This window comes from Oncorhynchus mykiss, chromosome 1 (assembly GCF_057628025.1).
Source record: "Oncorhynchus mykiss isolate SJ-2025 chromosome 1, ASM5762802v1, whole genome shotgun sequence".
Taxonomy (NCBI): domain Eukaryota; kingdom Metazoa; phylum Chordata; class Actinopteri; order Salmoniformes; family Salmonidae; genus Oncorhynchus; species Oncorhynchus mykiss.
Genome location: NC_143022.1, coordinates 31,819,444 through 31,844,751, shown reverse-complemented (window position 1 = coordinate 31,844,751; position 25,308 = coordinate 31,819,444). Strand labels below are relative to the sequence as shown.

The following is a 25,308-nucleotide window of genomic DNA, read 5'->3' as shown; positions in this document are numbered from 1 at the left end:
ACGTGTTTCACTGAAAGAACTGTACACAGATTAAAATAAATGACTTTGCACTGTGAAATCACACATAGGCAGGCATAACAGTGGAACAGCATTTCATTTGGACTGTGACACACTGTTTTAATTGACAAAATCTCACCTATAGAATTGTAAATGAAATTGCATACATTCCATTCGTATCTCTATCATTTCCTTGAGTGCTGTCAAAGGGTCAAAGCATTATTATTTAGGAACAGGCACACAGGAAAGCAGTAGATATAATCTGTTGTAGAATGATCATCAGCATTTGTATACTTCTCTCACCATGAAATGCTACTGTTGAAGGCCCTGCTTATCACATCCCTTACCAAAAAACCTATGAACAAATCATGTGGGGAAAAACGTCATGGGACTGATATTGGCTTTTTTGCGCATCGTGATCAAATCGTCTATTACTGACTTTGTTGAGCTTCACAATCAATTTGAGACACTTTCAGATGATTTGGACATGATGGAAAAAATGCTAATATCAGTCCCATGACTTGAATGGGATCTGTACTATAAATGCTAAAACTTTAGCATGTGCGAACAAAGGCAGGGAAATTAAACCAAAGCATTAATTGCTGTCATACCATGTCCATAGACTGCTTACAGGGTAAGAAAACGAATGTATAATTTTGCAATTTGGGTGAACTATCCCTTTAACAAGCACTAGTTAGACTGACCAGGTTTATGGAACCACAAACACTAAACTACTATATATTTTCCCTTTGTAGATTATCACCTGTCATATGGCTCTCTGTTGGACAAACGGATGTCCACTGCTTGGGGGCTCGGGTACACATAATGACAGTGTAAAAAGGTAGAAGTTAGAGGTTGCTGGAGTGTCAGATAAGAGAGTATTTTTTTGCTCATAGAAGACCAGCTGTGATATCATGTCGAGGCAAAAGGTCATGGTCCTCAGTCCTGTCTACTTCTCACTTAAAGACCATTGACTAAGCTAAAACTAATATAATCATCTCAGACCTCAGTTATGTGGGCAAACAGAATAATAGGATGGATGATTTAATGTGTGCATGTATATCATACAGGAAGGATTTGTTACGGTAATTGTTGGCATCATGTGGGCCATTTATTTAATCATGTTGTTCACAACATTGAGTAATCCATAGCAACTCACAGTGTGTTGCTAATATCTTGAAATGGCCCTTTTACTTTAGGCTCAATATGTGAAATGATTACTATTTTAAATAGGCCTATAAATTAGAATGAACAAATTCCCTATATCAACGTGTATGTTTTATAGAGAGAGAGTCTATTCGAACGCAAGTCAGTTTAGAATATGGTGCATGCTACACATCGCCACTATAGGCCACGGCTCTTAGTGGTTGGAAGAGGCGCGGACTCAGAACATACTAGTAGGCTACACAAGTGGTGGAGGGAGTGAGTGTATGCTCGCATACTGTACAGCAGGCTACAAAGACCATGCCAAGTATAGCTGGAGCAGCGACGCCGTGGCAAGGTTCTTATCGATTATTTTTTAGAATCTATGCATTGTTACGCTTAACATTCGTAAACGAGCGTCAAGATTCGTAAAACATGTTATTTGAGAGAAAACCCGGCGTCTGTTATTCTCGTATGCATATGAGAAAATCGTCGGTGAGTTCATGTGTCTTATTCGACGAAGTGGCAATTTTTAAAGCTTGTGGAGTGGAAGACTTTTGGAGTCTGGCTGTATATTTACAGTCATAGTTTGTAAGATGTAAAGCATAGGTTGAAAGAGAAAATAGACCGAGACCGTGCGTCAGACACCCACTGAATGTAGCCTACAGGGGAAACATAGTCGGTGTCTTCTATGTTTATCTCCGGGCTGGCCGGTTACCCTCTGGCTTTCGTTTCTCGCTGTGATACAAAATAGCTTCTCAAAAGGATGCAGGTGAAAAAACAAATGTGTTCCGACAGGAGCCCTGGAGAGAGCATCCGTAAAAAGTCATCATGCTTCTCAAACATCAAGATATTCTTGATATCGGAATGTGCCCTGATGCTGGCACAGGGCACTGTTGGAGCCTACCTGGTGAGTGAAACATTTTAAACTGTGTCATTGTCTGTCATGTCTCTCATGAGAGCATCTTGCCAGACGCATGTTTTATATGCATTTTAGTATTTGGGCCGTTTTATCTTAGCTATAACTCTATATCCGTGCCAGTAGTGTGCGTGTAAGCAAAGTGTCTGTCATGAAACGTGTAACAGCTATGACATAATGAGATAATGTGTAGCTAACCGGTTTAAGAAGGCTTGACATCAAACCGTTTTTTTATACGCAGTAGCCAGTGCCCATACACATCTGGGAGATGCAACACATTTTCGTCTGGTTGCAGTTGAACATTGACCGTTTGTCAACAGCAAACATAGCATATTTCTCCTCTGTCAACAAAACAGTTGTTGATGATTTAATCTCCTAATGCCGCACCTAAATAATCCAATTGTCCAAAACAGCACTCAGATTCCATAGAGGACAAGAATGAACCGGTGACTTGGTAGAAGTCTATGCGGCAAAGGGCTCCTATAGCTGTAATATACAGTAGTGTAATGTACTGCAATAACACCATTTATTGATGTAGATGAGTGAAATGTTAGGTCCCTACCTGTTTTATCAGTGTCAGGCTTGAAAGCAATCCTATCTTGACTAAGATGAGCAGGCAAGACTATTCAACTCTTATCTCTAGTTCAAACTTGATGGTTTTGATATTCTGCGGCCTACTTGGTTAAGGCTTTTACATAGTTTTAGTCCTGTGAGGATCAACATTTTTTACCACAGTTCAAATGAAACAACAAATGATGGATGAGTAGGTTATTTTAGGTCACATGCTGGGCTAGTGCCACTTCCCAGGGGAATCAAAGATGTAAACTGAAATGCTTTAGCCTTATTTGGAGTGGAACATGTCATCTATTTTGTAGCACTGAACTGAAAGCCTCCTCCTGGCCATGGGAATGTTCATGGCATGTTGGTATACAGTCAGAATTTCCCTTGTAAGGAGAGAACTTGGATTTTTAAGCCAAAAGTACAATTAACGAGAATCCATCACATCCTGCTTTTGATAATGAGTTTAATGACCCCAAATTATTGAGTGGAATGTTTTCCCACATACTTGGTACTTTTTTTATTTTCTTTTTTTAGATCTCTTTATTCTATTTTTATAACATGTTGTTATATATGTTTCTTAAATCTATTTGATTTGACTAACTTTATAACACTACGTACATGTGAAGTCAAGTTCTTGTGAAATTAGACCAGTAGTCTCCACCCTTTCTCTCTCACTTGGATTGAACATTGCAGTCATTTTTCTGTGATGTGTCTCTGCTATGTACACACTTGCCAGTTACAGTGGAAGAAATGGTTCTATCAGGACTCCTCTGTGATAATTGGTTCAGTCATGTCTCATTTGATTAAAATGCAGTTGAAACGGAATATGGCACATCTGCAGTAGTGCCTCCATGGGACTGATGGCTTTGTGTCCTCATTTATACATAGGCACTTATAGCTTAGTTTAGCTCAAATGTTGACACCTACAGTAGAACTGCCATTTAAAGCCCTGTTTCACTTTGAGAATGTAAACGTTTTCAACTACACTTTTCAGGAGGTTATTCCAAAGAAGGTTAACAAACATTGAACTAAAAAGGGTGTACTTTAAATTGGTAAGCAAAGATGAGTTGGTGGAAGGCTAGTCACTCAGCAGGTATGTCTGCTTGTAAAGTATACTCTGGGGCTCAGGCAGGGATTTGCCAATGATGGATCTGAGAGGGAAGCGCATGACTTGCCTAAGCAAACAGGACAGGCATTCTGCATGCTCTATGGTCGTCAGCACAGGTAGTCTCTTTCACATGGCACCTGCTCCATTTGCATGGGCTGGAAACCAGGCACCAGCTCCAGCTACAGGGACAAGTTGATGACCCTGTCATGACCTCATTAGATGTTCTCCTGTCAGAGGTACTCTTGTGTCCATGATAGGATGAGGCTACTTAAAGTGTTTTTGTGCTGCCAGGAAAGCCAGCCTGGAAGTCAGGGGTCGTGGCCTATGCTCTTGCTCCACGTTAGCAGCTTACAGTGGACGGGCTCTTTTCCAGGCAACATAGTCTCTGGGTAAACAGTCAGTGCACATACCTGCATGGACAATTACTCTCAACGCTATGGGGTTGTGATATGACTGTCAGCTTCCCTAGCTCATTTTGAGAAGTATCTGGAAATGGTGTGTAGGCCTACCTTTAGTTCTCAGTTCTCGGAAATTCAACTGAATGTGGTTTCAGCTTTTGTAGTCAGTCCCATGTTCTATGTTGTGGTAATGTGTGACAGTGGTGAATGTGTTTCCTGTTATGTGCTCCACCTACTCGTGGGAAAACAGGCTGAACTATCTATGTATTTTATAATTTTTCCCTCATATATTCGATTTTCAAACCCAGTTTAATAGTTGATTATGATAATTAGACACCAACTTTTTCGAGACTTAAATCCATTCAGGTTAGGTGTTAGTTAAAGTTTGTTGTTACTACCATGCAGTCTCCAATCTTGCAACTTGCAGATTGGTAAAGCTTAGAGAGTACAGACAGTCAGTGAAATATTTAATTGCCAAGGGATCAACTTCATGTTTTGGAATTAGATAGGATTTTGTCAGAAAAAGGCCTCTGGCTGACTCTGAATTGTCCTTTTGAAAGGATACAGAATAGGAACCTGAGACGCACTTCAACACTTTTATTTAGCAATCGGCTGTTGTTATGTCTCATACTGTGCTTACACAAGCCTCATCCTCCTGTTTAAAAAGGGATGTCTGTGTGGGGCTTGGTTCCTCTGAGGTAATGTTGAGGTGACAGTCACATTGTCCACGAAAACGCAGCCAGACAAGTTTGCATTGTAACCATGCTGCAATAAATAAACACACTCTCGTGACTGACTGTTTAGTTTTTGGTTCAAGGTTCCATGTCTATCTTTAACTAGCTTACTGTAGCCAGAGTTACTCTTCTTTCTGGAACTAAAGATATTTTTGTCAATTATTGAGTATCTCGGAATGCTGTGCCTACTCTTTAGTAAAATGCTTCACTGGCAGAGTGCATTGGAATTTAGGGGACAGGTACTCTTCTAAATTCACTGCATTTTTCAGAGCTCACTAAGCTGTCAGTCCAAATGCTGCCTGATTCTGGCCTGGGCAGTAGATGACATGACATGGTCTACCTGGCCTGGCTGCCATTCCTCTGCTGTGGTGTGGTGGTGAGGTGGAAGTTCAGTAGTCTGTGCTGGTGTCTGCTGAGTGCTGAGAGCTCCAGCTGTGCCGTGAGCAGGTTGCATTGGCTTGGAATGGGCTCTGAGGACAGGAGCAAATGGTGATGTTTCCAACCCAACTCTTCAAGCTTCCAGTATTGCTGGGAAGCCACGGTACATTCTCTGGCAACTCAGATGAGACTGCAAGCCCATTTTGGACACCCATAGCATCCCTATTGCTGAGCTGTAGTTTTAGGAGAATAAAACATTTTATAATAATAGGCCTTGTGCAAAGGATGACATCACTACATTGATCATCCCGTTGTTGTGTTCACATTTAATCAAAGTGTAGCTAGTTGTATTAGTATAGTTATTACTCAATCACACCTTCCATTTAATGTAACTTAAGTCACTTTGTAATCACAGAGAAAATATCATTTTTCCTGCTGGCATCTATGTTAGCTTCTATTTTCCTGTCTCCAATGGTCCTTAGAGGAGCTTAACTTAGCCTATTAGCCTGTTTGACATTGCTGTGGGAATGGAACAGGACCATGCCCTTTCAAGGGCATTTTGGGACACATCTGAAAATAGTTTGATACATTTGTGAAAATGTGACGGGTGGGATATGGCTCAGCAGTTGGTTCTCAGACATTACAAACCCACATTATTTGTTGTGAAATCCTTCCAGGCAATACTTACCAATTGAAGTAAAGGCAGACGAGGATGCTGCATGCAAAATTAGATAAATCGGAGGATACACACATTTGAGAATAGGCAGCGTATTATACTTCCTGCAGAGTAAGGGATATTGCCCCTCTTCTTTATGGTAGAGCATTTGTGTGTATTCCATACATTTCTGTTTCAGAGTCTTGTCTTGGTCTTTCTATACATCGTTGTTGCCTGTACAGTGTTGATACAAATGTGTGGGTGGTTGTTTTTGGCTACGTTCTTTAAGAATCTTTCTACCCTATTAGTTGGGGGTGTTCCGTATCACCAACTAGGAGGCTACCAATGCAGGTAACTGGGCTTCAACCATATTCTTGTACCAAAAACAGAAGACTCAGTTGGCCAGATTCACCAAGGTCATTGCTATCAAACTATGTACAGTCCTCCTGAGCCTGTCTGAAGTTGTTTTTCATCATTCAGGTTGCGTTCATCATTGAAATCAGTGCCTTATAAAAAGAAAACTGGTCATTCACTGTCTGCTTTCATGACAGTCTGTGATGGAGCGCATATCACATGAAGAAAATCTAAATGAAATGGAGATCAATTTGATCATTATATTGAGTTAAGATCTTATCTTATGAACTGAAATGCAATCCATAATGTCTGACTTCCATGTATTTTACCAACAATGGCAGAGGGGAGACAAAATCCCCTGCTGCCCCAGCTTCTATCTGGAGACAGTGTTATGCTCTTATCTTTCACTTGCATTAAATGCTGCACCATTAACTCAGAGAGAGAGAGTGAGCGTTAGGGGAGAAGGCACTTTCAATAAAGCCTTGGGAGTAAGTGCTGCAGTGCCCAGCTAATGAAAGACAGGGATGTATCTTGGCAAACGGGATTTTACTCAGACCACAATGAGAAACATCTGAAGAGGTCTGTGAGTCAGTAGATCCAAAGGAAAGGGATTATGTAAAAAGACACAACCTCCATAACATGGTATTTTCATAGCCGTGCTTCCTTTCTCTCATTTGCTCTAAACCCTCTTGCGGTCTGTGTGCTACTTGATTCAAAATTCCACCATGCAAATAATATCATATTTCCTCTCATTTGCATATACCGAAGGTTTGGAAACCCCTCGGCACGTTAACCCTTATTATTCCAATATATAGAGTTTTATGTCATTATTTTGTATTACTTTTGGTAGAATCACGTCTTTCAGAGAAGTTTAATATAGAAACATTTCATTTGACTTATATGAAGTTGTTCTGTAAAAACCAAAATCATATGACACTTAATCGGAATTCAAAAATACCCTAAATACAAATGTATTTATTTTCTCAATGTTTAGGCCTACAGTCTTGGTTATTTGTTTTTAAATGTCAACTGCATGCTATTCCTTATACCAAAGGCCATTCATTCAAATGCATCAAATGTTTCAAGTGATTCTAATTTTCTTACTCATGGTAAAACTGTAACCTATTTATTTAGTTGCTATTTGTAAGCTAGGTGTTTTCATGTTCCTCTCAATGACATTATTCTCAGCTAGTGTGAAAGCAATAGGCTTTAAGACTGGTCATATTTCAGCCTCATAATGATGATGCCCTGCCATTTACAAAGTTAATCAGTTTTGTGAAGTTAGTTATGATTGCCTTTTATGAGTAACATATTTCCTCCGCTGTTGCTTTCTCAGGTGAGTGTCCTGACAACCCTGGAGCGACGATTCAATCTCCAAAGTGCCGACGTGGGTGTGATCGCCAGCAGCTTTGAGATTGGCAACCTGGCTCTCATCCTATTCGTCAGCTACTTCGGGGCCAAAGCCCACCGGCCAAGGTTGATTGGCTGTGGGGGTATCGTCATGGCGCTAGGAGCTCTTCTGTCAGCACTGCCGGAGTTTCTAACCAAACAATACGAGTACCAGCCAGGGCAGACATGGAGGACTGAGGTGGGCAGGAATGGGTGCGCCAACAGTACCAGGAATGGTGGGCAGTACATAGAGGAGATGTGTTCCAACAAGGCCAACACCAACATGATGTACCTGTTGCTGATTGGGGCCCAGATGCTGCTGGGGATTGGAGCCACCCCAGTTCAGCCCCTGGGTGTGTCCTACATAGATGACCATGTGAAGAGGAAAGATTCCTCTCTGTATATAGGTAAGTGAGGTAGATGCATGAATACAGGGGTTTTCAAACGGGGGTCCGCCGTAAAAAAAGAATAATAAATCAATTAGGGAGAACCTTTGAATTCTCAAAACCGGGCAATCAGGGCACATTTCCATTGGTTTTGTTGTAATGTCTGAGAAGAGGAACACAACATGAGCTTTGGCAAAATGCATAGAATTGCAGGAAATTAGCTTTAAAACTGAAAAACTGTCTCTCAGCTCCATGACAAACTGTGTAAAATTACTGGAGAGTAGCTTCAAAATGGCAAAATATTTTGTGTGTGTATAGCTCAATTGGTAGAGAAAGGCTCTTGTAATGCCAGGATAGTGGGTTTGATTTCCAGCACCCCCCATTCTTAAAAAATATAAACACGCAAGTCGCCTTGGATAAAATAGCCTGCTAAATGGCATATATTATATATTAAAATAATATTTATTATAAGGACATTGTTATCACACTACCATTTCAAAATGAATTTGTTCCAGCGCTCAGGGATTCACAAGACTACTTACATTGGTACATCTCTATGGTGGAAGGACTAACAGTGGTTGTGTTTGTCTCACTGCGGGAAGGTGCAGTGTGTACACATCCCTGCCTCTGAGTCAATACAGCGTGAATGTATTCTCTGTGTTGTGCTCAGTCTTTCTTTTGTCCCCAAGCACAATCTGACCTAAGTGACCGCAAGGTGAGCAGATCTGTGAGGGGTTTATAATCTCAATTACATTTGTGCTTGAGTCACAGTCAAGTGCAGATGCCAGGGATGGAAAAGGAGCATTAAAGTGCAAAATATCTCCACTCAGCTGGCTTGCTCTCTCACGCAAGTATTTCACTGCTGACGTGGCTTTTCAAGGTTTTACAGTGCATTCAAAGCACTTTCTGAGATAACCTTAAATAGCAGATTATTATTTGTGAATGTACCTTAACGATACTGTAAAGGCCCATGTTTTGACATCATTGTTGAAGGCACTTGATCACTGATGTTTTTCTGCCTAACTGTAAAGCTAGCTGGCGTACATTGAGCATTCAGTATGTGTGTAGTCTTAACATGAGACCATCTTGTATGACCACAATTACACACCATGGCTTAATACTCCATTCTGATTGGCTGAAGGGTGTACACAGGGCATGTTACAGCACAGCCATTAGGCTAGATGCAGGCTGCTGGCTCAAATCTGCTGCAAGAGGAAGACCACCTACAGAGATAATTCACAGTCAGATGAAGCACAACTCATTTCTCTGACTGCAGCTCGCTTTGAATACCTACAGTTGTCAAGGTGATACATCTTTGAGGGATTATTGGACATTTCCCTGCAACATGTGCTCTTTCTTTTTTATAATAATTATTATTGAAAAAAACACTTTAAAAAAAAAATTACACCCCTTTTTCTCCCCAATTTCGTGATATCCAATTGGTAGTTACAGTCTTGTCTCATCGCTGCAACTCCCGTACGGACTCGGGAGAGGCGAAGGTCGAGAGCCATGCGTCCTCCAAAACCCGACCCTGCCAAACCACACTGCTCACTTAACCCAGAAGCCAGCTGCACCAATGTGTCGGAGGAGACACCGTACAACTGGTGACCGTGTCAGCGTGCATGCGCCCGGCACGCCACAGGAGTCACTAGAGCACGATGGGACAAGGACATCCCAGCCGGCCAAAAACCCTCCCCTAACCCAGACGACGCTGGGCCAATTATGAGTCACCTCATGGTCTCCCAGTTGCGGCCGGCTGCAACACAGCCCAGGATCTAACCTGGATTGGTAGTGGCGCTTCAATCGCCGCAGTGTCTTAGACCGCTGCGCCACTCGGGAGGCCCAACATGTGCTCTTTCTTCTGTATTATTTGTTGATAGTGAGAGAGAGAGAGCATTGTTAACCTTTTATATGCAGTACCCAATTCTCTTCAAAGCAGGCATGTTTTGATAGAGGCATGGCCATAACGTGTTGTCCATGTATGCACATAAGTAGCCTTTGGTGGGATAGAGACAACGTGGCTTTGTGAATCAGCTGCTGGCTGCATACGTGGCCATGTTTGATATCTCAGCAGTACAGCAGACTGAAAGTACGGCTGAATGGGAGACAACTTCCGGAAACACTCACAACATTAGCAATGGAGATGATATTTGTTAGTGTAACTAGGATGTGATGGTCAAACTCAAGGATAAAGGCCTTCAGTGTCTTGTGTGATCTTAGGCCAGCAGCGTAGACCTCCCTAACTTTCATTCTTACTCATATGCACTTTGTTTCGAGTCTTAGCTATTTTTCACAGCGAGTTATGTTTTTTCTAGAAGTGACAGAAACAAACAAGCACAGAACACAACAGCTTTGACGTAATGCACAACTGCAACGCCTTGTTAACACTGTACAGTAGGAAGTGGACTCTCATTGATTAAAGTTTGGCAGGCACAGAGGGAGATTTGGTGCTGTTCTCCTCAGATAAGCTGCACGGAGAGTTGGAGGAAAACAAGTGGTGAGCGTTGGAGAACAATGTGTTATTGAGTTGGGAGCATGTGCTCAGCTGATCGTTCTAATCCTCATGCTGTGGGCATGTCATGTGCTTGTAGCAGCATGAATGGACGAGATTGTCTGAATCTCTCTAAGATTTTTTTTCACATGCTGATAATGTATTCAATGATTGTTCATTAATGTACACATCATTGTACGCAGGGAAAATACACATTGTTAAGGTAATCAGAAAAAGTTTTACTTTAGTTGTAATTTGCCGTATTTTTCCTTTGTTAAATATTTTTCAAACACTTTTGCAAGACACTCCGAATTTAGCATGACAGCATTGAATTTCACTGCCTCGAAAAACTGAAATACTGTAGATGCTTCTATATTTCCACATATATATATTTTTTTATATTTTTCTTTACCCCAATTTCATGGTATCCAATTGGTAGTTACAGTCTTGTCTCATCGCTGCAACTCCTGTATGGACTCAGAAGAGGCAAAGGTCAAGAGCTGTGCGTCCTACGAAACACAACCAACCAAGCCACACTGCTTCTTGACACTATGCCCACTTCACCCGGAAGCCAGCCACACCAATGTGTCAGAGGAAACACCGTACACATGGCGACCGTGTCTGTGTGCACTACACCCGGCCCACAACAGGAGTTGTTAGTGCACAAGGACATCCCTGCCGGCCAAACCCTCCCCTAACCCAGATGACGCTGGGCCAATTGTGCACCGCCCAGTGGGTCTCCCGGTAATGGCCGGCTGCGACAGAGCCTGGACTCAAACCTAGAATCTCTAGTGGCATAGCTAGTGGCATAGCCTTAGACCACTGTGCCACTCGGGAGGCCCTACAGAAGTATATTATTGTTGACGAATGTAGACCAAACACACCCATAGACATTACAACAACAACAAAAAACTCAACATACAGCACCTGCACGGGGGAAGGCTGAATATGTTGTTTTATATGGGCTTAATACATCCCAAAGGCCCACAATATGAAGGTTAATAGCTGGTGTTATGGTAGCCTAATTGATTCTGTATGTTAAATGACTAAAACAGACAGTCAGCATAGTGATTACCCTTTAGCCCGCTAGTCTCCTGTCTCCTGCAGTCTGTGTGTCTGTCCATCTGTCCAGCCTAAACAATGTTACATGCTAGCTATGGCAGATTTAACTCTTTATATTTCACTACTATGCATTAATGCTGTAAGGATAACCTGAATGAACAGCCTCACATACTGTCCATAACATGGATGGAGCATTGCGGTGCATTTAAAGGGTTAAAGGGCATAGAAACCGTTGACAGAGAAGGAAGAGATGGTAGTAGGATAGGCAGTCAGAGAGCAGTGAGAGAGGATGGTACTCCTGCAGAACTATGCAGTGTGATCCTTGTAAAGGGCGAGAAAGCCGTATGTACTATTTGAACATGTTAAAGAAAGCTGCTGGCAAGATTTATCTCTGTCTTGAGTCTGTTCTTAGTCTGACACAACCAAGTTCATACTGTACATCAATGTGTCAGGAGACATGAATATTAATCTGCAGCTCACAGTAACATATTGCCTTGTCTCCTCGTAGTGCAGTGGGACCCAGAGTGTGAGATGAAACTATGGTGATTAGACTAATATACTACCACTATCACACCATTGGTAGAAGTCTCTGCTCAGATGTATGTTCTGCTGTGATATGTTCATTTCTAAATTACCATCATCACAAACTGATGATGGTGACGATGGCAATGACACCACCTATAGCCCCAGGCATAGCCTATTGTAAATAGCCACTGGGATAAACTGTTGAGGTAATGGCAGGATGACATCAGTGGAAGGCCTGTGTAAGTGTGAGAGTGTGTTTTGGGGAAGAGAGAGCAGTGGTTTGTAGGAGTGGAGCCATAATTACAGAGTGATGCAGGAATGCCAACCAGCCAGCCATGAGGTGGGTCTGACCGGCCCGACTGCACATGCATACCACATAGCTCTGTGAAAAACAACTCCTACTAACTCAGCGGCAGAGCTGGGCTGGCCTGTCGACCAGGCAGGAATTATAGTGCTTTAACATCAGATGAAACGGATTCAAACTATGTTAGCATTTTCTATATATTTTTTTACTTTCAGTTTTGTGATTAGTCACTGTTGAATTTGCAGGTCCAGTCATGTTGATCACTGAACATTGTATTATTTTGCTCAAATGTATTATTGAGGGTTGAAAGGATTTGTCTAGGAAGGAGTGAAATGGCTACCATCACGACTTGATGTTGAAAGTGGTGCTGTGGATAAACACTGTGTTTTACGAGTTGATCTTGTTTTCCATGTCATTTGGGCCAAAGGAAACAAATATGATTAGAGAGTTAGTGTCAACAGGATATCCGTCCGTTCCCACTGCTCTATGATCCTTCACCATCTCATTCTAACTATGGCTCTTCCCACAGGGCCTCAGGTTGCAAAAACATACTGTACATACATGTATGAACTGACTGTAGCTTAGCAATGATGCTCCCTCCATAAAGCATTAACTTAACCCCACCCATCCACCTCTCACAGCTTTTGAGGCTTTTTCCATCCTGGGTAATCTCCTTTAACACGAGAGGACCTAGATAAAGACTGAAAGGATCACGTTAGTTTTTTCAGTGTCAATGTATAAATTGGATATGTGCTTTTTAAAAGGCTGTGTTTCTATGATATGGGGTCTATAACACATAGTTGTTTGATGATTGGAAAAGTGTTATCACTGCTGTCCATCTTGTAACTGAAGATCATATTAACTTCACAGGTTTCAGAGACGTTCTCCTAGATGTGAGGGGAGGTCATAATAGGATGAACTCTCAAGCTTGGATCTTTTCGATCTTGTCTTTTTCAGTTAATGCTTCATGTATTTTCATTGATAAAGATATAAGGTTCAAACAAAAGCCTCTATTAGAGAGGTGTCGTGAAATGTGGCCTTTTGAAATGCAATTCCATTGTGTGTCAAATCGGCACTCTTAAGCCTATGTTACACGAATGCAATTTGGATGCAATTTCTGTTGCAGATGCTAGTTGCAATTGACATCATCTCAAGCAACTTTGCTGACACACAAAGAAATTCAAAATGCAATTGAAATTGATTGCAACATCCAATCCTGTCAAACATCACATCATGGTTTCATAAATGATGTGTTTAACCAAACGTTTGGTAATTGTAACAGCATCGATATAGACAAAATCCCGACTGTACAATTTCGCTAGCAAGCCAAAATGTTGCTTATTTGCCAACCATGTTTTACCAAGCTTGAGTAAAATAAAAAGGAAACCGCTGCACACTTCGTCAGGCCTCCATATTCTTCAGCTTTTTACCAAGCTACAGTGCCTTCAGAAGTATTCATACCCCTTGACTTATTCCACATTTTGTTGTGTTACAGCCTGAACTCAAAATGGACATTTGCACATTATTATTTTTTAAAATTCTTTAAGCTCTGTCAAGTTGGTTGTTGATCATTGCTAGACAGCCATTCTCACACCTTGTCATAGATTTTCAAGTCAAAACTGTAACTAGTCCACTTACTCTTTACCTATAGATGTGATAGGTAAAGACCTTTTAGAGTTTAATTCGGGAGTTTGTTAAATGATTCATTTAAAACGGTCTTATTTAAAAACATATACAGTGCATTCATCCCCTTGACCTTTTCCACATTTTGTTACATTACAGCCTTATTCTAAAATGTATTAAATACATAAATACATACAATACCCCATAAAGACAAAGTGAAAACAGGCTTTTTGAAATGTTTGTACATTTCTAAAAAAAAAAGTAAAACAGATACCTTATTTTTGTAAGTATTCAGACCATTTGCTATGAAATTGAGCTCAGGTGCATCCTGTTTCCATTGATCATCCTTGAGATGTTTCTACAACTTGATTGGAGTCCACCTGTGGTAAATTCAATTGATTGGACATGATTTGGAAAGGCACACACCCGTCTATATAAGGTCCCACAGTTGACAGTGCATGTCAGAGCAAAACCAAGCATTGAGGACGAAGGAATTGTACGTAGAGCTCTGAGACAGGACTGGGGCGAGGCACAGATCTGGGGAAGGGTACCAAAAAATATCTGCAGAATTGAAGGTCCCCAAGAACATAGTGGCCTCCATCATTCTTAAATTAAAAAAGTTTGGAACCACCAAGACTCTTCCTAGAGCTTGCCGCCCGGCCAAACAGCAATTGGGGGAGAAGGGCCTTGGTCAGGGAGGTGACCAAGAACCCGATGTGGCAAGGTTCACCTTCCAACAGGACAACAACCTTAGCACACAGCCAAGACAATGTAGGAGTGGCTTCGGGACAAGTCTCTGAATGTCCTTGAGTGGGCCAGCCAGAGCCCGGACTTGAATCTCCCTGAAGAGACCTGAAAATAGCTGTGCAGTGACGATCCCCATCCAACCTGACAGAGCTTGAGAAGAATGGGAGAAACTCCTCAAATACAGGTGTGCCAAGCTTGTAGCGTCATACCCAAGAGGACTCGAGGCTGTAATCACTGCCAAATGTGCTTTAACAAAGTACTGAGTAAAGGGTCAGAATTCTAAAAACCTGTTTTTGCTTTGTCATTATGGGGTATTGTGTGTAGATTGATGAGGAAAGCAAACAATTGAATCAATTTTAGAATAAGGCTGTAATGTAACAAAATGTGGAAAAAGTCGAGGGGTATCAATACTTTCCAAATGCACTGTACTCTCCTGAGATATCAAGTCACTTCACAAGACAATTTCGCTCTTATATTGTACTGTATCTATGTAGTATAGTACTGTATTTACAGTATCAGCATCCACCACATTTTGCGACATAACGTAGGTTCATGTTAGCTCTGTTACAAATGTCACTTCAGCTTTGGTTCTGTTGCAGTGGCATAAACCTCGGAGGGATCCTAGAAAGACACGTCAACATTCTGCTAAAATGTTCTGAATCCAATCAGTGGCTTCCGCGAGGCATGTTTAAAAGCTACTTAAACTCAGCTCTGTTATGTCATCTTGAAGGATTAGATTCTAAATGGGTTTTTCCATCTCTGTGATAAGCTCCATGTTGAGAGTGCCCTAGCAACACCAGTTTGTTTTATTCTTAAGCAATAAACAGCATGGATTCATCAACATGCAGCAGAGAAGTTCTCTTCATCTTTCTGTTCTGCGTGGACCTGCATTTCCACTAGCCTGATGGCAGGCTTGTCATCACCTGCTTGGCTGCATAATTCCCTGAATGCTTCAGAGGCACCACTATAGTAACTACACACCAGTTGTCAGAGCACAGTGGCCTTACTGAGCCATGTCAATTGGATCTAAATGCACAGCAACATGAGAGCATGTCAGGAGAGCGCCTAGAAATTACCGCTACACATACGTTGGAAATTAAATCATGGGAAGCAATCACATAATGCTGTGTTTGAGACAATAAGAAGCAGGATACCTTGTACCCAAAAGAGCACACATGCTGGTAAATGACAAACTGTACTACAGTGATTGATAAGTGATAGCCATTATTAACAGTCGTCATTAAAAATAGGGCGGGCGTATAACATCATTATCATTAGTTGACTCTGCTGTCGTTACTTAAACATAATGATAGCATTTATCAATGCTGTCTGCTGATGAAGCAAAACAAATGCCATGCAGTGCAAGTGAGTCACCTCCTGTGCCCTGTATCAATGAAGCAGGAATAGGCTATAATATATCATGTATAGCAGCTTCCATTTGGGCATTCCTCATGTTATCCTTAAGTTATCCAACACTATGATTATGCAAGCCCATCGTTTATACAGGAATCATTACAGCTGCCCATGGCACAACTTTGTTGTTGTGTGTCTGTTTTGGGAATTGCCATGGACCTCACGATACAATATTATCACAATACTTTGGTGCCGATACAATATGTATTGTGATTCTTAGAATTTTATATGTATTGCGATTCGATACTGCGTTTTTATTGTGATTTCAAGTTCCAAACATTTTGATCACTGTACTGTATGTTTGCTACAGAGAGACAAGAGAGGGCATGAGAGCTAGTTTTGATCAGGGAAATATAAGTACTGAAAACATGTTGACTCGCTATTTAAAAAGAAGATGGAGAACAAGCTATAGAATGAAAATACCAGAGTTTTGGCGCAGGTACAGCCAACTAGCGCTAGCTAATGCTACCTACAGTAGCAAAAAATACAAATACAATTATTTTGTTTTTTTTTATGAATCAATACTTGAGTAAAATATCGCTATAATATCATTGCAAAATAATATTGCGATTTGTAACTGTATCAATTTTTTCCCCCATCAGTAGAACACACTTGTGAACAATTCACATGAAAAATGTCACATGTGAAAAGGTGGTGTTAACATTTAATATATGTGAAAATATGGTTTCACATGTGAAATTTAAGCTCAACATGTGAAAACAGCTATTTCACATGTAAAACATTTCACGGGATTTGTTCACACGTGTGTTCTACTGATGTAAGGGTAGCTGCAGCAGTAAGGCCTGTATCCGCTGTATGAACTGCTTTCTGCTGTTGTCCCTTATGTGATACCACATTGTGTGAAGGCTATACTTTCTGAGTGGCCATGAACATATGACAAATGTGGGCATTAACTTGTCACCCAAGCAATGATGTCGCAGTGCTCTGTGTAAATTTAGATGAAGGTGAGGGATAAGAGCTGAATGGTTTCTTTATTCATTTATGCTACGTTATCTTTATTGATGCCAATATAACACAGCACCTTTATTGCCTATGTTTATAGCTATGTATCTAAAAGATGTCCTTCAACATGCCTTAGAATTATGCTTTAAAAGGTCTGTGTGTCATCTCCCTTGTAGCTCTTGCTAGTGCTTCTATCATTTGAGTTAGAGTCTAGTCAACCATGAAGAGTTACAGATGACTGATCAGAGCATGTTGCACTGGTGTTAAAAGGTTGTCTGCAGCCTTGACCATGCCCTGCTCCCCTGCCCTCACCAGACCCAGAGCACTGAGCACTGACCCATGTATGTGCTTTGGCAGGGCAGTTTCATCAGAGCAAAGGAAAGAGCTTCACCAGTCATGCTGCTGTCCAGATGCCCTGGTATATCTCTGCTTTGGAGACTTTGAGCACTTTACTCAGAGCCTAAAAGCTCCAGTGTGGCTCACGGGTGCTGGGCAAGCCAGATGAGTACCATGCATCCGTCCCTTGAATTCCAACTGGTCTCACCAGAGAGGGATGTGGAGGTTGAGTTTGAAGCCTCAAAATAGGTCAGACCTTTGAATGAAGTGGGTCAGTGTTGGATAACAGATGTGGCCCAGAGCCCCAGATGGAGGCCTTAACACGTTAACACCAGAGCAGTGTGCTGCCTGCCACCCATGGCCTGCCTCTCAGCATATCACTCACTGTACTGTATAGGCCGCCATCTGCAGCACCAGAGAGTAGGACCAGTGGCCTGGTCCACTGCCCGCACACTTCCCACCCATCCCAAACCACCGCACCCCATCTCTGGCCCCTACTGTATCACTCTGAGCCCTGTTACTGTAAGGCCCGGGCCAGCTCTGTGTCTGAATGCTTAGGGAAGGTAGAGTGGATGTGTGTTGGGCTAGGCAGAGGGGTGGACGTCATAACGTCCTCATCTCCCTCTCTATCTCTAGTCCCATCAGTAAACCACCATGCATCCTTCTCAAGGCAATCTGGGTCAGGCCCTGTCGTAGGGCTGGCCGATATATCAAATTAATTTGAATAATTTGCATGTATTTTTTATTCCAGACGCCTGTATCGCATTAATCAATTTTTGTATTTGTGTGTTTATGTCCGCTGGTTCTCATATTGTCTTTTTGGTCTCGTCTCCTTCACTCTTTCTGTGCTGTGTCAGAGGCCTGCATATAACGATGAGATGCTCATGTCGGCAACCTAAAAATGGGAGTCGTTGTTCCAAAGGCGGGAAGGCAGTTTGACAAGCTTGTGTCACCTGGGGGGAAAGTGAAACCTCTCACTTCGCCTCATCCTCTAGCTGTGTGCACCTTCCGCTGATTAAAAAGGGGACATTGTTTTCGGTCTGGGGGGGTTAAGGGATAAAAGGGGGCAGAGGCAGACCATAAACACAACAACATCAGCAAGCCATTGCCACGGAAATGCCTGTTTGTCCAGCTGGTTTTGACTATTGGATTGAGATACTCAGTCTTTCCCTGGCACGGCTGTCGGCTCTGGCCATATGCCTGCTGGGAAGGATGCAGCTGCCAGAGGGCTCAGGCTGATGTGAGAAGCGAGCCTCTGCTCACAACCCAGTGACACAGAGAAGTGTTCACAAATCACAGCCCAGGAACTGGCCCTTCCGCTTTAGAAGAACGCAAGATCCACGCAGGCCTCTGGTTAGATCAGTTCTTGGATGCACAGTAGCTGTTCATTTTCCGAGGTTAGGTTGACCTTGTGGTTGGTGGTCAAAGTGTGCAGATTCACTGTCCTCTTCTGGCATTAACACAAATCCCCAACCTCATTGATTGAGTGGTATGTAAGTAGTGGCTCTGCAGGATCCAAGGATTACCCAGTAGAATGTTCAGCACTTCATCCCTGTATCAATGCTGACGTGGAGCGCAGGATAACATTGCCTAATTAAATGGACTTGAATCAATAGGGTCAATAATTATTACAAACAATCAGATGTTTGACTGAATCAACTTTTATTAAGTAGCCAGGGTTAGGAGATCCCTCTCGCTGGTCCTCCTGTATTCTGTTGGTTTTCAATGAATTCACAGGAGTTTAGTATGTGTAATCCCTATATCTGAGAAAAAATTATATGTGATACAAAACCTGATGAACAGTAGGCCTATATATTTTCCATTCAATAATGCCTTGGGGGAAAATATTCTGGCCTCACCACATTACAATATCACTTCCATATTTCACTTTCAAAAATGAGCTCACTGTGGATAGTCAATAGCACTGAACGCTCTCCACATTACAGATCACTGCCAACCTCACATTTGGCAAACCCCATCAATTTACCCTCTTCCTCAGGATGCAGAAAAATGACTACTTAATTGTAATTTGTGTCAGATATTCTCTTGTCCAAGCAGCTTCATTATATTTTCCTGGTTGAGGAAGGAGGAGCTCTGCTGTTGGCATCTTTAGCCTGGTAATTAGGCCAAGCCACCTGCTGAAGGAGCTGCTACCAGCTGCAGTCAGTCACTGATCCCTTTACCCTGCACTGGCTCCTCCTCTCCTTCTATGTGGCAGCTGGGGGCACTCCAGTAGAAGAGAGCAGAGCGCTGCACCCCGCCTAAGCCTCCCATAGACCGCCTGATGTTCTGCCCTGCCTGCCTCCACCCATAAGCACAATGGACACTGTGTGTGTCACACTCCAGGCCTCAGGAAAACATCTGAGTCAGCATAACAAACAGATCATACAAATTGTAACAAGGCCCAGCACAGGGTTGCTATGGATGTTAAACGGTGCCCTCCTCCCTCTATATCCTCTCTCTCTCTCTCTCTCTCTCTCTCTCTCTCTCTCTCTCTCTCTCTCTCAATTCAATTTCAATTAAATGTAAGGGCTTTATTGGCTTGGGAAACATATGTTAACATTGCCAAAGCAAGTGAACTAGATAATAAACAGAGGTTAAATAAACAATCAAAATTAACAGTAAACATTACACTCACAAAAGTTCCAAAATAATAAAGATATTACGAATGTCATGTTAAGTGCAAACAGTTAAAGTACAAAGGGGAAAGTAAATAAACATAAATATGGGTCTGTTCTTCACTGGTTGCCCTTTTCTTGTGGCAACAGGTCACAAATATTGCTGCTGTGATGACACACTGTCGTATTTCACACAATTGATATGGGAGTTTATTAAAATTGGGTTTGTTTTCAAATTCTTTGTGTATCTGTGTAATCTGAGGGAAATATGTGTGTCTAACATGGTCATACCTTTGGCAGGAGGTTAGTAAGTGCAGCTCAGTTTCCATCTCATTTTGTGGGCAATTTGCACATAGCCTGTCTTCTCTTGAGAGTCAGGTCTGCCTATGGCGTCTCTCTCTCTCTCCTTCTCTCCCTCAACCTCCCTCCCTCCCTGACCTGGTGCTGACACAGAGGTGGCAGTCTGACAGTCCACCAATGTTCCAGTTCCACATCAATGCCCTGTTTGCAAACATGCTGAATCTGTTTATGCAGTCTTACAGCACAGAATGACTATAATTATCATTGTGAAAGGGCTCTAACCTAGCATTATTGAAATAATTGCAAATCACAGGCTGTAAACAAGAGAATATCTATTTTTTTATTTCTCAGCAGGAACGTGCACGTTTTGATTTTTGCCCTAGCACTGCACAGCTGATTGAAATAACCAACTCATCATCAAGCTTTGATTATTTGTATCAGCTGTCTAGTTAGTTTGGGAAACCCTGAGTGTGGTGACACAAGTTTATGATGTTGACTTACAGTGTTTAGAAGATCAAACTCTTCACACGTATGTAGGCAGACAGCAAACAAAACAGGAACACACACAGACAGTATGTACGTACACATAGACATACACACACAGACAGTATGTACGCACACAGACAGTATGTACCGTACACATAGACATACACACACAGATAGTATGTATGCACACATAAACATACACACAGACAGTATGCACGCACACAGACAAACACAGACAGTATGTACGCACACATAGACATACACACATACAGTATGTACACACACATAGACATACACACACAGACATTATGTACGCACATACAGTATGTATGCACACACAGACATACACACACATAGACAAACACACACATACAGTATGTACGCACACATAGACATACACACACATAGACATACACACACACACACATACAATATGTACACAGATAGTATGTATGCACACATAAACATACACACAGACAGTATGTACGCACACACAGACATACACACATACAGTATGTACGCACACAGACAAACACACACATACAGTATGTACTCACACATACAGAATGTACGCACACATAGACAAACACATATTTGATTGATGCTAAAAGCATGAAACATGACATGAATGTATGACTCCTTTTTGAAATACAAAGTTAGGAACTATGTGTTTTAGTATATACTCTCCCAGATTAACACACAGGATGACACTTCAGTGACTCATTTTTATCTCCGGAGCCAGTGTGACTGAAGCGTCCCCCCAGTTCTTCAGTCGGGTGTGTGGATGAGACTGTGGCTCACAGAACATTATCCCTAACCAAACAAACAGAAACATTCTGGGAACCAATATCCTAGCTGGGTATCGTCAATGAGGGGAGAGGGAAGGCTTAGCACTGCAAGCTATTGTCCTTAAATGGTCTCTCTGGTTTATGCAGGGTCATGTTGCTGGTGTCAAGCTCTGTCTTCACCCAAACTGGACTGTTAAATGTTAATGACAATCCACGTTTAGAATGTTAACCCGAAGGTGATTTCTAATCATAGCAAAGACTTGATATAGACAAAAAGTGCCTGCTACTCTGTTTCTGTCTTGCTCTGGATGTGCGACATAATCCTTCTGTCCCTGTTGCGTATTATTATTCTCCTTTAAAGGAAGCCCCACACAAAGTACATCAATATCATACATCCTAATGCAATAGCCACATTGTCTCTGAATGACTTCAGTGGACATGTTCTTTTATAGATCCAAAGAGCATTTATTGCTATGACAATGTCCTGCAGTGTGTCATGTGTCCATTCAATACATTTCTGTTTTTAGCCTTCGGCAGCTTGTAGTGTCTTACTTAAGTGATTTTATTCTTTATTGACATCCACACTATCACAAGATGGTCACAAGCTATGGTGTTGCATTCCCAAAACAATGAAATAGGACTGATTCAAATAACATGTTATTTGTCACATGCTTCATAAACAACAGGTGTAAACTAACAGTGAAATGTTTACTTACAGGTCCTTTTCCAACAATGCAGAGTTAAAGATAAAGATGCAAAAATATAAAATAAAAATACAAATAGTGACACAAGGAATAAATAAACAGTTAATAACGAATAGCAATAACGAGTAAAAATAAAATGGCTATTTACAGGGAGTACCAGTGCCGAGACGATGTGCAGGGGTACGAGGTAATTGAGGTAGATATTTACAAATACAGTCCCAGTCAAAAGTTTGGACACACCTACTCATTCAAGGGGTTTTCTTTATTTTGACTATTTTCTACATTGTAGAATAATAGTGAAGACATCAAACTATGAAATAACACATATGGAATCATGTAACCAATAAAGTGTTCAACAAATAAAAATATATAATGCAATAAAATGCAAATAATTACTTAAAAATCATACAATGTGATTTTCTGGATTTTTGTTTTAGATTCCGTCTCTCATAGTTGAAGTGTACCTATGATACAAATTACAGACCTCTACATGCTTTGTAAGTAGGAAAACCTGCAAAATCTGGCAGTGTATCAAATACGTGTTCTACCCACTGTATTTTATATTTGAGATTCTTCAAAGTAGCCACCCTTTGCCTTGATGAAAGCTTTGCACACTCTTGGCATTCTCTCAACCAGCTTCTCTTGGAATGCTTTTCCAACAGTCTTGAAGGAGTTTCCACATATGCTGAGCACTTGTTGGCTGCTTTTCCTTCACTCTGCGGTCTAACTCATCTCAAACCATCTCAATTGGGTTGAGGTCTGGTGATTGTGGAGGCCAGGTCATCTGATTCAGCACTCCATTACTCTCCTTCTTGGTCAAATGGTCCTAACACAGCCTGTTGAAAAACAAATTATAGTCCCACTAAGCGCAAACCAGGTGGGATGGTGTATTGCTGCAGAATGCTGTGGTAGCCATGCTGGTTAAGTGTGTAGGGGTAAAGTGACTAGGCAACAGGATAGATAATAGACTGAGCTGTAGCATCAGCGTATGTGGTGAGTGTGAAAGTGTGTGTGTGTGTGGCGTCAGTATGCATGTGTACATGTTATGTGTGTGTGGACGTATGTGTGTTGGGGTGTCAGTGTAAGTATGTGTGAGTGTGTGGGTAGAGACCAGTGTGTGTGCAAAGCGTCAGTGCAAGATAATTATTTCCAAGAAGGGTCAATGTAGGTATTCCGGGCAGCCATTTCATTAGCTATTTAGCAGCCTATTTTAGCAATCGCATGATTTGGGGGAAGAATCTGTTCAGGGTCCTGTTTGTTCCAGACTTGGGACCAACCTCCTGGTAGAGAGGTCCTGGAAAGCAGGGAGCTTGGCCCCAGTGAGGCACTGGGCTGTACTCACCACCCTCTGTAGGGCTTTGCAGTTGCCGTACCAAGCGGTGATGCAGCCAGTCAAGATGCTGTCAATTGTGTAGCTGTAGAACTTTTTGAGGATGCCACATCATTTCAGCCTCCTGAGGTGGAAGAGGAACTGTCGTGCCCTCTTCACAACTGTGTGTGTGTGTGTGTGTGTGTGTGTGTGTGTGTGTGTGTGTGTGTGTGTGTGTGTGTGTGTGTGTGTGTGTGTGTGTGGACCATGTTAATTCCTTGGTGATGTGGAACCCAAGGAACTTGAAGCTCTCGACCTGCTCCACTACAGCCCCATTGATGTGGATGGGGGCGTGCTATCCCCTCCGTTTCCTGTAGTCCACAATCAACTCATTTGTCTTGCTGACATTGAGGGAGAGGTTGTTGTCCTGGCACCACACTGCCAGGTCTCTGACCTCCTCCCTATAGGCTGCCTCATCGTCGTCAGTGATCAGTCCTACCATTGTTGTGTAATCAGCAAACTTGATGATGATATTGGAGTTGTGCACCGCTGTGCAGTCATGGGTGAACAGGGAGCACAGGAGGGGACTAACCACACAACCCTGAAGGGCCCCCATGTTGATGGTCAGCGTGGTGGATGTGTTGTTGCCTACCCTCATCACCTGGGGGGCGGCCCGTCAGGAAGTCCAGGATCCAGTTGCAGAGGAAGGTGTTCAGTCCCAGGGTCCTGAGCTTGGAGTGGACTATGGCGTTGAATGCTGAGCTGTAGTCCATGAACCACATTCTTACATAGGTATTACTTTTGTCCACGTGGGTGAGGGCAGTGTGGAGTGCAATAGAGATTGCGTCAGTTGTGGATCTGTTAAGAGATCTGTTGGATCTGTTATGTGAATTGGAGTGGGTCTAGGGTGTCTGGGATGATGTGAGCCATGATCAGCCTTTCAAAGAATTTCATGGCTATAGATGTGATTGGAGACCTGATCAGTTGACAAATATAGGCCACACTAAATGTTCCCTCTCCTTAGGTTACCTCAAACTGGACATTGGTTCAAGTGACTGAAAATATTTGCCTTTTAAAAGAGCTCTTTACGGAAGGGTATATAGTTTTATTTGGCTGGCTATATTGCATATAGCTTTAGAGATTTAGTTGTGTACAACAGTTATTTGTTTAATGTCTTGTTAAATTACTCTGTGCATGATGATGGCACAGGGGCACAGTCACAAGTATCAGCATATAATTTTCTGCTCTGTGCTGCATTTGGGCTTAAAATAGCTGATGTTGTCCACTTGATGTGATGCTTTCAATCAGCAAGCCCTGACACCGAACTCCCATTCAGGGTTGTGATCTCTTTGAGGTTTACTGTAAATCCACACAGCCACAGACACTGGACTGCAGGGGCCTGCAGGAGACTGGTTAGTTTGGCCCAGCACTTGAAAACTCCCCCTGAAATTCCTGAACCAGACTTGTGTCCTCAGGCTAATGCACAAAGGTGCAAGTTGTAGAGAACTATGACACTCAAAGGCACTCACATATTTAGGCTCATAGCCCTACAAGGGAAAGGCATGTTGGAGTGTGCTATTTTAGTAGGACACAGTATGGAGTTGGGGACATGGATAA

General features: G+C 42.1%; 1 protein-coding gene across 1 annotated transcript in view; it reads left to right on the top strand.

The window, feature by feature from the left end:
• The first annotated feature begins 1,013 nt into the window (after window positions 1-1,013).
• slco3a1a (solute carrier organic anion transporter family member 3A1a) overlaps window positions 1,014-25,308 on the top strand; it is a 47,896-nt gene continuing 23,601 nt past the window's right edge. Inside the window, exons 1-2 of the mRNA XM_021598330.3 lie at window positions 1,014-2,050; window positions 7,584-8,043. Coding sequence (XP_021454005.3) covers window positions 1,907-2,050; window positions 7,584-8,043 — 604 coding nt within the window. The 5' untranslated portion in view covers window positions 1,014-1,906. The remainder of the gene's footprint in view (window positions 2,051-7,583; window positions 8,044-25,308) is intronic.